The sequence below is a fragment of the Gymnoscopelus braueri genome (genome assembly GCF_963280865.1).
Source record: "Gymnoscopelus braueri genome assembly, chromosome: 11".
In the NCBI taxonomy this organism is placed as follows: Eukaryota; Metazoa; Chordata; class Actinopteri; order Myctophiformes; family Myctophidae; genus Gymnoscopelus; species Gymnoscopelus braueri.
This window is the reverse complement of record NC_137613.1, coordinates 14,083,153-14,097,154: the sequence shown is the minus strand read 5'-3', so window position 1 is coordinate 14,097,154 and position 14,002 is coordinate 14,083,153. Positions and strand designations below refer to the sequence as shown.

At 42.0% G+C, this 14,002-nt stretch overlaps 1 protein-coding gene across 9 annotated transcripts in view; it reads left to right on the top strand.

The window, feature by feature from the left end:
- Positions 1-13,541, top strand: part of pum1 (pumilio RNA-binding family member 1) — a 56,195-nt gene extending 42,654 nt beyond the window's left edge. For all 9 annotated transcript variants that reach the window (XM_080443322.1, XM_080443323.1, XM_080443316.1 and 6 more), the window contains 7 exons: positions 1,631-1,760; positions 4,917-5,051; positions 7,242-7,379; positions 9,496-9,621; positions 10,071-10,192; positions 10,312-10,504; positions 11,397-13,541. In XM_080443322.1, the coding sequence (XP_080299448.1) occupies positions 1,631-1,760; positions 4,917-5,051; positions 7,242-7,379; positions 9,496-9,621; positions 10,071-10,192; positions 10,312-10,504; positions 11,397-11,528 (976 nt within the window). In that variant the 3' untranslated portion in view covers positions 11,529-13,541. The remainder of the gene's footprint in view (positions 1-1,630; positions 1,761-4,916; positions 5,052-7,241; positions 7,380-9,495; positions 9,622-10,070; positions 10,193-10,311; positions 10,505-11,396) is intronic.
- Positions 13,542-14,002: the final 461 nt, after the last annotated feature.

The following is a 14,002-nucleotide window of genomic DNA, read 5'->3' as shown; positions in this document are numbered from 1 at the left end:
ACACTCAACCTTTGATCTGCCTTTACTCTGGCTTGCATCACTCGTACTGGAGCAAGCTATATACCACCTATATGCCTCTTCAGACTCCACTTTAGCCCCTAGCACTTGACCTAGTTATGATTGATGACCATGCAGACTTACCGTGATCAACTGTTTGTCATTCATTTTACTTGGGCTTGTTTTTTGTTTTTTTTTACCACAATGTTCAAATTTAGACAGCAGGTTATTGTTGACCTGGCATCCTATAGTTTCTGTGTACAGATTATTATTTTAGATGGTAATTGTTGAGACTGAGACGTTTACTCGCGATCCTAGTTTACTGAGGCACTACGCTGTCTCTTTGCATTTGATGCATGTGTTTACCTTAAAGTAATACTAGGTAACGTTTTCAACAAAACTAAAGTTAAATTGTATATCTTTTGTCAGTGGCAAAAGTTTCACAACACCCACTCCATGAATTTCACCCCCGGAAGCCTTTTATTTATATATTTTCTATTGAAAGTGGACTGGGGGGACCTTCCCGGGAAAATGACGTTCCTGGCCAACGTCATGACGTCGTGGCCGACGTCCCCAGGAACTACCGCAACGGTTTCCTGTTTGGCCAGGAACTACCACGGTAATAGCAAAAAGGAACCTCACGCTGATGTTAAGAGAACGTAGGATTTGAAGATCGAAAAAGAACAGAAAAAGAAAGCACAGCTCATGGTAACTAATGCTCCACTGGCTAAGAGAAACGATCCGTAGATAGTATAAAACAATTAAAAGATCGCTTTTTGAAACGCTTCCGGCTTCCGGTGAAAACGAATGGAATTCTGGGTAATCGAGGATTACGGAAATTGTATGCAGTGATGGTAGTGACCAGCAGAGGTTGCTAAAAATCGTTATTTGGGATTCTGCATTGTATAACTTTAATGCTTATTTGTAAGCCCCCTCATTCACCCACCTCCCCTCCCTCCATCTCTCTCTCGCTCTCTCCTGTCTCCACTCTCTCCTGTCTTCTCCCTGACAACAACTTTCTCCCTAATTTCGAGAACTCTTCCTAAGCCACTTCAAAACACAGCATGTTGAAAGATTGGAGCGGTTCCCACGCTTGGCTTGCTTCCTCTCTTCTCCCCGGCACGCTCTCTCTCTCTCTCTCTCTCCCTCTCCCTGTCTCTCTGATGACATCTTTCTCGTGCGTCTTGTCTCTTGCTCACACTTTTGCCTCTTCCCTCGTTCGTTCTGTCATTCTGTTTTATTTCCCCATCTGTGGTCGGTCTATAGGTTTATCCAGCATGTTGTTCTGCTCCATCGCGTGTTTCTGTCTCTTTCCCCTCATGGGGATTTACACTCCCACCATCGTATACAATCCAAGGTGCATTCTGGGACAGAGGGTGCATGTCGTTCACTCCTCCACGCTTTTTCCTCAAACTCTGTTTCTGTTTCTAAGACCTTTTTTTTTTTCTTGGCACAAAACAATGTTGCGTCGGTGAACCGCACGCAACAACAGAATGGGAAAAGCAAGTCTTTGCGTCTTGACAGCAGATGAACTTGAAGTCAGACAAGCGGTACCAAAACCAATTTCCTCCAGGAAAATGAACTAACAGTGTTTGTGTGCCTCACTCTGATCCCTCGTCTGTGTTGCCTCTAGGTTTATCCAGTTGAAGTTGGAGCGGGCCAGCTCCGCCGAACGCCAGCTCGTCTTCAGCGAGATCCTGCAGGCGGCGTACCAGCTCATGGTCGATGTCTTTGGAAACTATGTCATCCAGAAGTTCTTTGAGGTGTGTGTGTGTGTGTGTGTGTGTGTGTGAGGGAATGTATAGGAGGTTATTATATAACAAGGTTGTGGAAATCCTTGTGGAAATTAAATGCTCCAATATGGAGTCTTTTTCAGTGGCAACTCATCCAAAATATCGTATTCTTGTCCATGGATTGTTCAGAAGTATCTAAGGAAATATGTGGTTATAGTCTGTGAGCCAGTAGGGTTGGTTTGTACCATCTGAGGGGAATAATGCTAAAAGTGATTTTTGGCCAGGTACTGTATACATCTCTAGAGTTAGAAAATATGTGATAGCATTGCACCAGTGGTAGCTATATGTGTGCTGTCTTGTATTACAACACTACAAGGAAATGAGACGGGTCAGTAGCCTATATTAAAATAATAATATTTACTGGTTTGGGATAGTGGGGATCGTGAATGCGTTTGGCACAAGGGGAAAGTGGTAAAGTGAATGTTCTTTCTTTTTTATTGATTGAATACTTTATTAACAGTTTGCAAATAGTACAGTGGTGCGGGTAAGCGATTTTCCAAGTAAACAATTGCTGGTGAAAAGCTGCTGCAAATATGAAATGGTAAAATAAATGCTATTATAACTTACACACCTACATTATATTAGATGTATTGAATTTCATGATACCTTATGCAATGCTATGACATATTTTTTAGCACTAGGGGTGCGTGTATACCTTTCCAAAAAATGAGAAAGAATTATTCTCCCCAGATGGTACTGGTGGTGGCTCAAATTTGGGGTCCTGGCTTACATGAACTGGGGCTGAAATCTACTGGTTAATCGATTCTTACTATTTGCTCTGTCAAGAATGATTGATTGAATGAGTTAGCGATTTTGCCAGCCATAGAGGTGCTTTGCCTGTAAAAAACTGTTGGTGAAAAAAGCACCTGCTGCAAAGGTGATATTCATGTATGTAATGTTAACCCATACAATCCGGAAGAGCATCAGTGTCATTTTAGACTTTAGCTATAGCAGCATATTATGTTTTTCAGAGAACTGTTTGGATTTAGAAGGCATTTGTAGAATGAATTACTTACACACACTTACATTAGGCTGTATTTAGTTCATTGACTTGAATCATAATTTCCTTTAGAATCTATGTGTGTAATCATGGTATTACATCTTCAGGTTATTTACAGAGGAAACCTTTGTGTAACATCTTGAAAACAGAACATCTTGCGTGAAATGAATTAGCGATTTTGCAAGCCATAGAGGTGCTTTGCGTGTAAACAACTGTTGTGGGGGAAAAACACCTGCTGCAAAGGTGATATTCATGTATGTAATTGTAAAGTAAAAGTTATCCTTTGCATTACACACACTAAGTTTTGTTTATTCAAAGTCATAACACATTTCCTTAGACATGGTATTAAATCTTTAGGTTATTTACAGTGGCTGGAAACCTTTTGTGTAAAGGCCAGTCCACTCCAATCACTCGCAATGCAACTGGTAGCAACTGCAATACTTGCAACTACTTGCAACCATTTCCCCAAAGGGCACCGGTCTGCAACTGGTCAGTCCAGGCTGCTGCTATGTCTTGCAACTGGTTGCATTTTGCGACTAGTTGCATTGGTGTGGACTGGCCTCAAGTCTTTCATGAAAACAGAAGTACACCTTGTGTAATGTACAGTGGTGGAAAGTAACTAAGCACATTTACTTAAGTATTGTACTTAAGTACAAATTTTAGGTATTTGTACTTTACTTGAGTATTTCCAGTTTACAATACTTTTACTTCTACTCCACTAAATCTCAGAGGCAAATATTGTACTTTTACTCCACTACAGTTATTTGAAAACTTTAGTTACTAGTTACTTTTCAGATATAAATTATGATATTATAAAACATACATTAACCACTTTAGCACATTTTTATACATTCAAAAATTTTAGTACTTTCACTTTTGGTACTTTAAGTACATTTTGATGCCAATACTGTTGTACTTTTACTCAAGTAAATTTAGAATTCCGGACTTTTACTTGTAACAGAGTATTTTTAAATGCAATATTGGTACTTTTACTTAAGTAAATAATTTGAGTACCTTTTCCACCACTGGTAATGTATAGTCAATATATGTTGCCACTGCCAATTATAGTTGCTATTTTCAACAACTTTTCTGAAAAACATAATTGTCTGTGCTACGCCCACCATTTTCCAAAGAGCGGAGAGGGTCAATAATAAAATGATCAGCTTGAAGTGGAACGCCTCATTCGGTTCTATCTCTATCATTTTGAAAAGTGTTTTGACATGGGGTTATGAATGGAGCGATAACACACAGAAATCGACCACCGCTGCAATGCTATCACATATTTTCGAACACTAGGGGGTGTATACCTTCCCAAAAATCACTGAGAATTATTCCCCCCAGATGGTACCCATGGCCCAAAATTTCACAGACTTATTTCTAATTACTTGGTCAGTTGCGTCTCAGAAATCAGATTTCGGTAACTAAAGACCATATCGTCGCTGTCGGGTGGAAACCTCATATCTCCAAGGCTGTTACTATTCAGGATTCAAATAAAAAATTAGCAAAAGTAGCAGATCTACAAGCTCAAAACGCGGCGCGAAGTAGAGGTTTCTGCCTGTCGGCAACAAAATCATGGAGGTATATTGTTAAATTGGGTCTACAGCAATAATCCCTATGTTATGCTTCATTGTACGATGGCGTACAAGCTCAAATGCATCAAATCGTGACCTGTTGAACATGTAGAATGATGGAAATGTTTTGAAAATGTATGAATATTTAATCTATGATTAATTACTTGCCCAAAATAGGGATGCCAGTTTGAAAGTGCTTAAGTAAACGTGATCATATAGAGATGTTTCTAATTACATTATACATCAATATATTATTATTCATTAGTGTATTATATATGTTTTTGTCCGTATTGCCCACCTCTGTTATCAACCACTATGTAATGTGTGTGATTTTTAAAGGAGCCACTGTTTATTTCACCGGAGGTGAACTAAAGCCACATCTGTGAAAACACCTCTCATAATTCCATAGTATTCCCTGTATTTTATTTATTTTGCTTTGACTACAGGTAGCCTATCTTTTTTCTTTTTACGAAGAGACAATAGATTTTGGTGTTGTGCAATGTATTTATGTGGATTAGGGGGATTTACAGCAGGGCTTATTTTGTGTTTTGGCAGTTTGGCAGCCTGGACCAGAAGCTCGCTCTAGCGGAGCGCATCCGAGGCCACGTGTTGTCCCTGGCACTGCAGATGTACGGCTGCAGGGTCATCCAGAAAGCCCTGGAGTTCATCCCCTCGGACCAGCAGGTCATCGTAAGTACACCCCCCCCTGTTTCCCCACGGCTGGCACTATGTGGAAAATGTTTGCTTGTGTCTTGTCTTCCTTTTGTATTCACAACATGTCCTATTTTAACCCATTAAGACCGCATCTGTCATTTTAAGATTTCTTTGGGCTATTCAAAAATAGCAGATATACAAGCTCATAGCGCGGGCGCTATGAGCTTGTAGATCTGATTCTTTTTTTTATCGTGAAGATTTGTGCAAATCTTTGAATATATATAAATATTTTTAAGCAAATATCTAACTCAAATGTTTGCTTCTTGGGGTCCCTGGAACAAAATATTTTGAGATGGGGGGTCCGCGGCCAAATATATATCATTTTGGGGGTCCTTGACATGAAAGAGTTTGAGTTTTATTTTATTTTATGTAGCAACATAGGTTTTTTTTTTTTAACTGTTAGCATTTAGAAGACATTTTGTAGAATCGGCCTCAGGTATTAACACATTCCATGCCAGAGGTTAATATCATAATGTACTCACCAGTGCCAGCGTTTTATTGTTGTTTTTTTGTTTTTTTCATGTCGCCACAGACCTCGCTAAATAAGTTAAAAGTGCGCGTTCATTTGGTTCTAAACACACAGCGGATCTGTGAGAAACGGCCAGCGAAAACAGTTTCCAAATCCGAGCCGCCATCTTGAAGATACAGCGGATCAACGCTAAACAGTGATCAGCGAGGAGAAAAACAACAACCGAGAAAATCGAGTTTTAAACAGGATCCCAGACAGGAAGCGGATACGATCGAAAAAAACGGAACCCGAATAATTCTGTTTCCGACCGGAAACCGGAAACGGAAATGGATCAAAAAAAATCGGAAAGTGCACCTGGGGAAATTTCAATGGGAATCGGCGGTTCGCGTAGATCTACGCGATTGGCACGCTGCGGCTTTAAATAGGTTCGCGTAGATCTACGCGATTGGCATTCAATGTGTTAATGGGGTCAGCGCTATCGTACCATTGTATCACATTTGTGAAAATAGCCGATCTACGAGCTCACAGTTCATGGGTTCGGTATTTGTAGTGGGATGGGGGATCCAGTTATTACACTGGCCTGGGGGGTGCAGTCCGGAGAAAGGGAAAATAAAGAGAAAAACATAGGACAAGACAAAGAAGACTAAACTAGGACAACAAGAACTCAGTCACACTGTCATTCAGTCACAACATGTTGCATCACAACGTGTTGTGAGCTTGTAAGATCGTCTATTTCCGCAAGTTTTAAAGGGTTTTTCGGGTCGCCTGTAATTACATGCCCAAAATTAGGGACGCCAGGGGTGAGAGAATTGATGGTTATGGGTGAGAATGGATGTTAAGGTTGAGAAATGAATACTGTACATGTGCTGGATGGCCCTCACAAGTAGTAATACAAGCTTGTGTGTGTGTGTGTGTGTGTGTGTATATTACAGCCCTCCCTTTGATCAATCAAAATCTCCACCCTCCCATCTTCATCGTTTAAATTCAGACTCCATAATCAATTCCTCTACCCCCTTCATTTGATCTCAAGCTGGCTTGTGAAATTATATTGGCAGTAAAGTTCTGAAATTATCAACCTGTACTGAACGATGGAAGGCAAGCTAAAAAAAAACTACTGTATCTCGGTGTAGCTCAACAGATCCCACTACCCATGGGGCCGCGCTGCGCATCGCTTACCTTTTTGTCTTTAAATCAGAACGCTGACGTTAAAACAGCGTGTCCCTCACGGTCGCATAGCAGATTTCTGGCACCATTAGGGTTTAATGTGCCTCCCGGCTCACATAAGTAGCAGTTTTCTTACTCCGCACGTGTTCCCCGTTACCAGCAATGAGCCTGCTCTCGGAGCTCCTGCAGTAGTCTTTTATTATTAATTTTATTCAAATCAATATCTCCTGGAAATAATTTTGTTCACACTCAACACTTTTTTCACCCCGGCGAAGGTAAAGGTGTGTGTGTGTGTGTGTGTGTGTGTGTGAGAAAGAAAATCAATCCGTCTATCCTGAGAGGACCTGGGTACATTTCTCCCGGGCTGTCGAAAGCGCCCAGAAGTTGTTTGTCAGAGTTTATGAGCTGCCATGAAAAATGAAGGGAAATGCTTCCAGGCAGTATTTGACTCCCCGCGCTAACAAAGCGTTTCAACACTCTCTCCCTCTCTCTCTCTCTCTCTTCGCCCGCCTGCCTGCCTTGCCCGCCCTCAGAGTGAGATGGTGCGTGAGCTGGACGGCCATGTGTTGAAGTGTGTAAAGGACCAGAATGGGAATCACGTGGTGCAGAAGTGTATCGAGTGTGTCCAGCCGCATGCCCTGCACTTCATCATAGACGCCTTCAAGGGACAGGTAAGGTACCCCCTTTCTCCCCCTCCCCTCCTCACCCCCATCCCTGGAAAATATTGTTTCCACACTCAATCTCTGTCTCCTTCAAAGGGTTGGAATGACAGTCTTTAGACACACTTATTATTACGGCGTGACTCTGCATAAGAGGCCCGCCACGTCATTATCCGGAGCTAATCTCGCAAAGTATTGGACAGAATCAGAATCAACTTTATTGTCACATGGTGTAAAATAGTGGGTGACATTTGTTTTTGTGCAAGCTCTATCGTTTTTGTTATTTTCATAAGAGAAGGGGAAGAAGAAGAGGGGGGGGGCAAGGGGAAGAGAGAGATCCCATACAATATTTGTGTTAAAATGCTTTTTAAAATATTCAAGAAATATCTGTCTGTCTGAAAATAACAGATCTACATGCTCACAACGCGCCACATTGCGAGCTTGTAGATCGGCTCTTAATTTAGCTGGGAACCTCCTGGAACCTTCCCAAGGGGAAGGGGACCCATGTGCGTCCACCGGACCCCACTTTGAGAACCATTGACGTAGAGCCCCCACCCCCTCCCCCCTGTACCTACATTAAACCATCTCTAGTCCTCCCCTCCCACGGATGGGACTTGGTTGCCATGGATACAGCAGTCTCAGCACAGTGGCGGCAGCCATCTTCTCACCACCGGTGAAATGTCACATTAGCATGAAGTGTTAGAGTCAGGCTGTGTGTGTGTGTGTGTGTGTGTGTTTTCTTCTTTTGTAACAATGTAAAAAATGAGAGGGCGTCTGTTTCAAAGCCTGGTGGGGGGTCTGCCCACCACCTTTAATTTGTTTGTGATGTTTTTTTTGGTGTGTGACAGCGCTCCTGTTCACACACATAGCAGGCAGCTTTTTCTCTTATTTTTTTATTGAAATAGGATTTCAAGAAACAAATATACAAGCCAAGGGTCCAAACAAAAAGAAAAACAAAGACAAGACGAGACAAAAGGGCTGCATTCTAATCAATTGCCACGGTTATTTGACTTCAGTGCAATGTTGTGGCTCTTTTTTTTTCATACATTGTCCGCAGCAGGCAGCTTCTCAAACAAACACCTCAGATTTGTTTGCGGAGCTCAAAGCACACACACCTGGTATTGTTGTGCCTTTGGGGGGATGAGACTGCCGTGTTGACGGCGAGCAAATAACTTAATGTTTTGGACCACCTCCCCTCCTTAATCACTTAAGCAGGGGTGTACTGTGGATTTTTTAACTAGTGGAGCGCTACATCACACATGTGCACATGCGCACGTGAGTGATCGCCGATTGGAATAACCTCTTTAACACATTGACTGCCAATCACGTAGATCTACGCGAACCGCTTTAAAGCCGCCACGTGCCAATCGCGTAGATCTACGTGAAGTGTTTTTTTTTTTTTTTTCAATTTCACCCAAAGACCAAGGAGATATGATTAGTTGAAGATCTAGACTCCTATCCACTTCCTTGTTAACTTAAAACTTAAAAATGCTGTATTTCGGCTCCTGAGTACTATTTTTTTTCCAATGAAAAACTCTGGCACTGGCTAAAAAAATATGAAATAATTCTGGCAGTCAATGTGTTAATATTTAGGCCTATTTATTAACCCTCAATATATCAAATGTTGTTCTATTCTAAACGTTATTCTATTTACTTGCACAATGGGGATGCTTTAGTGTTGTCATATGCATTTACCTTGCAGACGTCACCTCTGTAATTTAGTTCATGAATCCATCAGCCATTGTTATCCAAACGTTCTCTTTGGACTGCTTCAACACCTCTGACAGTATGCCTACACCTACCGACAGTACTTAGCAGGTCACACAATGGACCATTGATATGCATTAATTCACACTGTTGACACTCGGCAGCTTTTGAAGCGTTTGGTAAGAGGTGTGAATGGCTGTTTTTGATCGATATGCGAGGTAGACTCTCACTACCGCACTCTCACGTGTACGCATGTGCAGGTGCAGCTCAAACAACTACTGGAGCGGCGCTCTACCGCGCCCCACCTCCAGTACACCCCTGGCAAAATGGGGACGCCAGGTTGAAAGTAGTTGAAGCGAGTACATTTAAGTTAGTTTTATCAGTACATTGAGATAACTGTGTGTCACTCGACGTGTTGCAGGTGTTTGCCCTCTCTACGCACCCCTACGGCTGCAGAGTCATCCAACGCATTCTAGAACACTGCCTTCCAGAACAGACCCTGCCTATACTAGAGGAGCTCCACCAGCACACAGAACAGTTGGTGCAGGTAACGTAACACACTCTCTCTTTGTCACGCACGCACGTACACACACACACACACACACACACTCCTTTTAGTCAAAGTTTCTTTTTCTGTTTTCTCTCTTTTTTTTCAAGGGGAAAACCCCTTGAGATTCATCATCTCGTTTTCAGGGGAATTCTCAGGAACAACGATGACAATAAATAAAACGAAGACACAGAAAAATCTGCACAGTAACATCAACAAGGACATAACACAAGTGTCATCTAAAACAAATTAGATTAAAATAAAGAAACAATAAAAGTAAACAATCAATAAAATACAATCAAATCATGATAAAGATAAAGGCAAATGCAGTCAAACAAGAACGAGTTCTCCCCAAAATCATCACATTCTTTAACTTTCCTCTATACTTGACTCGCTGCGTTGATATCTGGTGGTGTCATCATCTGTGTATGTGTGCGTTTTGCGTTTAGGACCAGTATGGCAACTACGTGATCCAGCACGTGTTGGAGCACGGCCGGGCCGAGGATAAAAGCAAGATTGTGGCCGAGATCAGAGGCAACGTGCTGGGACTCAGCCAGCATAAGTTTGCCAGGTAAGAGAAAATAGAGTCTTATCTCCGTTCAGTGACGTGACAGCTTGGAGGTTTCTTTTTAGTTTGCTGTTGTTTGCACTCTAGCGTAACTGTCTTGTTCTTGTCCCACTGACCCGCAGTAACGTGGTGGAGAAGTGTGTAACACACGCGTCTCGGGCGGAGCGGGCGCTCCTGATAGACGAGGTGTGCAGCCTGACGGAGGGCCCCCACAGTGCCTTATACACCATGATGAAGGACCAGTACGCCAACTATGTGGTGCAGAAGATGATCGACGTGGCGGAGCCCACCCAGCGCAAGATCGTCATGCACAAGGTGGGCACAGGGGACGGGGGATGGGGGTGGTGTAGATCTTTTTTTTTTATAGTTTTGGGGCCCATAGAGAGGGAGAGAGAGAGAGAAATGGGGAGTGACGCGCAGCAAAGGTTGTCGGGCATTAGAGCCTATTTGTGGTTAACCCATTCAATCCGGGAACGCATCTGTCATTTTAGATTTCTTCTGCTATTTTTTTTTATCGTGAGAATTTGTGCAAATATATATATTTTTAAAGCGAATATTTGTAAAATATTTTCTTCCAGAGACCCCCAGAAGCAAAGATTGGAGTTACAAATGTATATTCAAAGATTTGAACAAATCGATTTTTGAAAAATAGCGGATCTACAAGCTCATAGTGTGGCATGTGTATCTATGAGCTTGTATATCTGCTGTTTTTGAATAGCCAAAGAAATCTAAAATGACAGAGATGCGTTCCCGGTTTGAATGGGTTAACCGCTAGGCCCAGGGGGCGGTGTTGATCTGTGTTGAATTCGTCCGAGGAACTAGAACAAAATGTCTTTACTTGTGTTTTCCAACACACAAGATGTAACGGTAAACAAACCCTTGAACCTTGAATCTGAACAGTCCGCTCCTAGCATGGAGTTTGAGCTTTGGTGAGTTTCAAGGTTCCATCTGTGCCTCCGTGCTTCGAGACTTGTGTACTTGTCCTCTGGTCTTACGTCTCTGTTCCGCTTAGTTGTGTCTGTATCCTTATCGACCCATTCTTCCCCCACAAGGATCAATAAGAAGCGTCATCTTTACAGATGTTTTTGTTTTTTGGCACCTCAAGGCTAGTGTGTGTGGAGTGGATAGGAATTGGAAGAGTAACCCAAGTGCAATGTGCTCTTGACGTTTTTCATAACTGTCTCTCTCCCACTCTCCCCGACCTCAGATCCGACCTCACATCTCCACTCTGAGGAAGTACACGTACGGCAAACACATCCTGGCCAAGCTGGAGAAGTACTACATGAAGAATGGTGTTGATCTGGGGCCCCTGTGCGGCCCTCCCAATGGCATCATGTAAAAAAAACAAAAACAAACGTAATGCCCAACGATGCCCCCAAATCATGTCTTTACTACCCAAATACTGTATATATATTTATATACAAATGTATACAGTATGACCCTCACCTGCCACCCTATATACCCTACCAACACTTATGTCAACAAATCCCCCCCCATTCAACCCCTCTGTCCCCCCTCTCTGAAGACTTGACCCCTGTACCTAACCCCTACCCGTCAACCCCCTGTACCCCCAACACAACCAGTTCCCAACTGGGAGGAGCCTGTCCACAACAACCTTAAAAACCCTCGCAAAACAACAGGGCAGCCTTTTGGTTGAGTTTTAGCCCGACCCCCTCGGAGTCAAAGGGCAGGGAGGAGCGGAGGGGGGTGTTGAGAGACGTTTCATTCTCGCCCCCTCCACTCTTCTCCTTCCACTGACACTTTTTTGTCATTTTTCGTCGTTTTGAATAAACTTAGAAAAACCATTTCACTTTTTTGCTACTGCTGCACACACACACACACACACACAGTACACGCATACATATTGTACACAACATGAGTTCGAAGGCCTGCCCCTCTCGCCAGAGTTATCTACTACCACTAAGAGATTGAGAAAGTTATTTAATTTGTTCCCACGTCATGGAATCCTAGGCAACACACACAGACACAGACACACACACACACGCACACACAATGCGCACGCCATCGGCTAACCAGCAGACAGATCATTTAGCATGGGAGATTAGTTTTCTGGTCTTGCTTCTATAAATATAAAGTGTATACTTGGTGTAGACCTTTGCATATATATATAAATATATATATAAAACTTTGTAGTTTTTTCTGGTTTTTGATGTTGAATCTGTATCTATAATGTATCCTAGTAGTGACCACATACTTCTGACTGTATAATTGTACATTTGTAAACCCTTGTAATGTAAAAGTGCTTTACCACCGTTTTTTGGTATGAGAAGAAAAAAAAAGGCTTAAAAAAAAAACTTCACTCGGAGGGGAAAAAAAACACAAAAAAATCTTTGGAAAAAAAAAAGAACCCTGTGCATTTCAGTGTATATTCTCACCTCCTTGGTTGTGACATATGAGTTGTTGTATATTGTAAATTGTAATATCAATTTTTGTTTTTCTTTTTGGTTTTGAAAATGCCCTTTCTATACAGCGTAGTACTTGTACAAAGATCCGCCATGCTCGGTTTTATCTTTCTCGGTCGCGGCTTAAATTAAGAGAGGTTGATTTTTTTCTTTCTCCTGGTGACTACTCCCCGATAGAACACGTTACGTGTTGAGCTTGATTTGTACTTCGTTGCGAGCCTGGTGTCGCCTGCCGAATAAAAGCCTATCCACAAGCTTTACAACATTTTTGCAAGCTTGTAGATCGTCTTTTTTTCTGGCTCATGACAGCAGGCACGCAACCAGGTACAAATCAAGCCTTAGAGTTTGTGATGTCTCCTCCTCATCGACGCTTCGTTTGGCTTGTGTTTATATATTTTTTTCTCCTCTTTTTGTTTTTAGTTCTTTTATAAGAAGAATGATTTTACCCTTCTTGCAAAGTGCGTACATAGGTGTGTGCGTGTCAGGGGGGTGGTGGGATTGCGCTTGGAGAAATTGTCCCCCCCCCCTCCTTGGGGTCGGGACCCTCCCCCAACCCCCCTGTGCTCCACATTTTGATGAAATTACGCTCTTTTTCAGAAGGGGTGAAAAAAAAAAAAAAAAAACATTGTACAGAGGAGCCTTTTTTGTGTTTTTTGGCATTTCTCTAGTGCTGTAAGTGCTGTATCATACTGTCAATGTCCTTTTTTGGGTGCGAGGCAGCCCGCCACGGCGCGGTGTACATTTGGAAAGCAGCCTTGTGTATATTTACTACGAGCACACCTGTAACCATATGTGTATAGTTAACAGAAACCTGTGTATGCTTATTGCCTGGGCAACTATTTTTTGTAACTCCTGTTGTAGATTGTCTCTAAACAATTGTGTGATTTATTTTGAAACAAAACTGAACAAAAAAATCTTTCAAAATTTCACTGTTGTCTCGAGTGGAGTGCTTTACTTTGTGTTGCATGCTATGAAGGGTTTATTTTTATTGTGACTGCCTCAAACACACATTGGAAAAAGATGCATTGGTTAAGACTGTCTCTAGCAATGGTTCTTGGGTGTCACTTCTAAATTATATCAACCAGAGTGTTTTACTAATGTGCGTGTGCATTACAACGTGACAACCATGACCTATTCTTAGTCAGAGGTGGGAAGATATTCGATGGCACAATGACACTGTGCTGTTTATGTATTGTTTGGAGGCTGGTGTCTAAGTAGATAACTCAATTCATTACACTTAAGATGACAGGCCAGTAATTATGCTGTGTAGACGACTGACTGGTCTTATGACAAAAAAGCAGTGGTGTAGTCAAGTATATTCCATGTTTGTGACACATGATTCAAAATCCAGAAAATGTATATTATAATGTTTTATATATTAAAGATGATG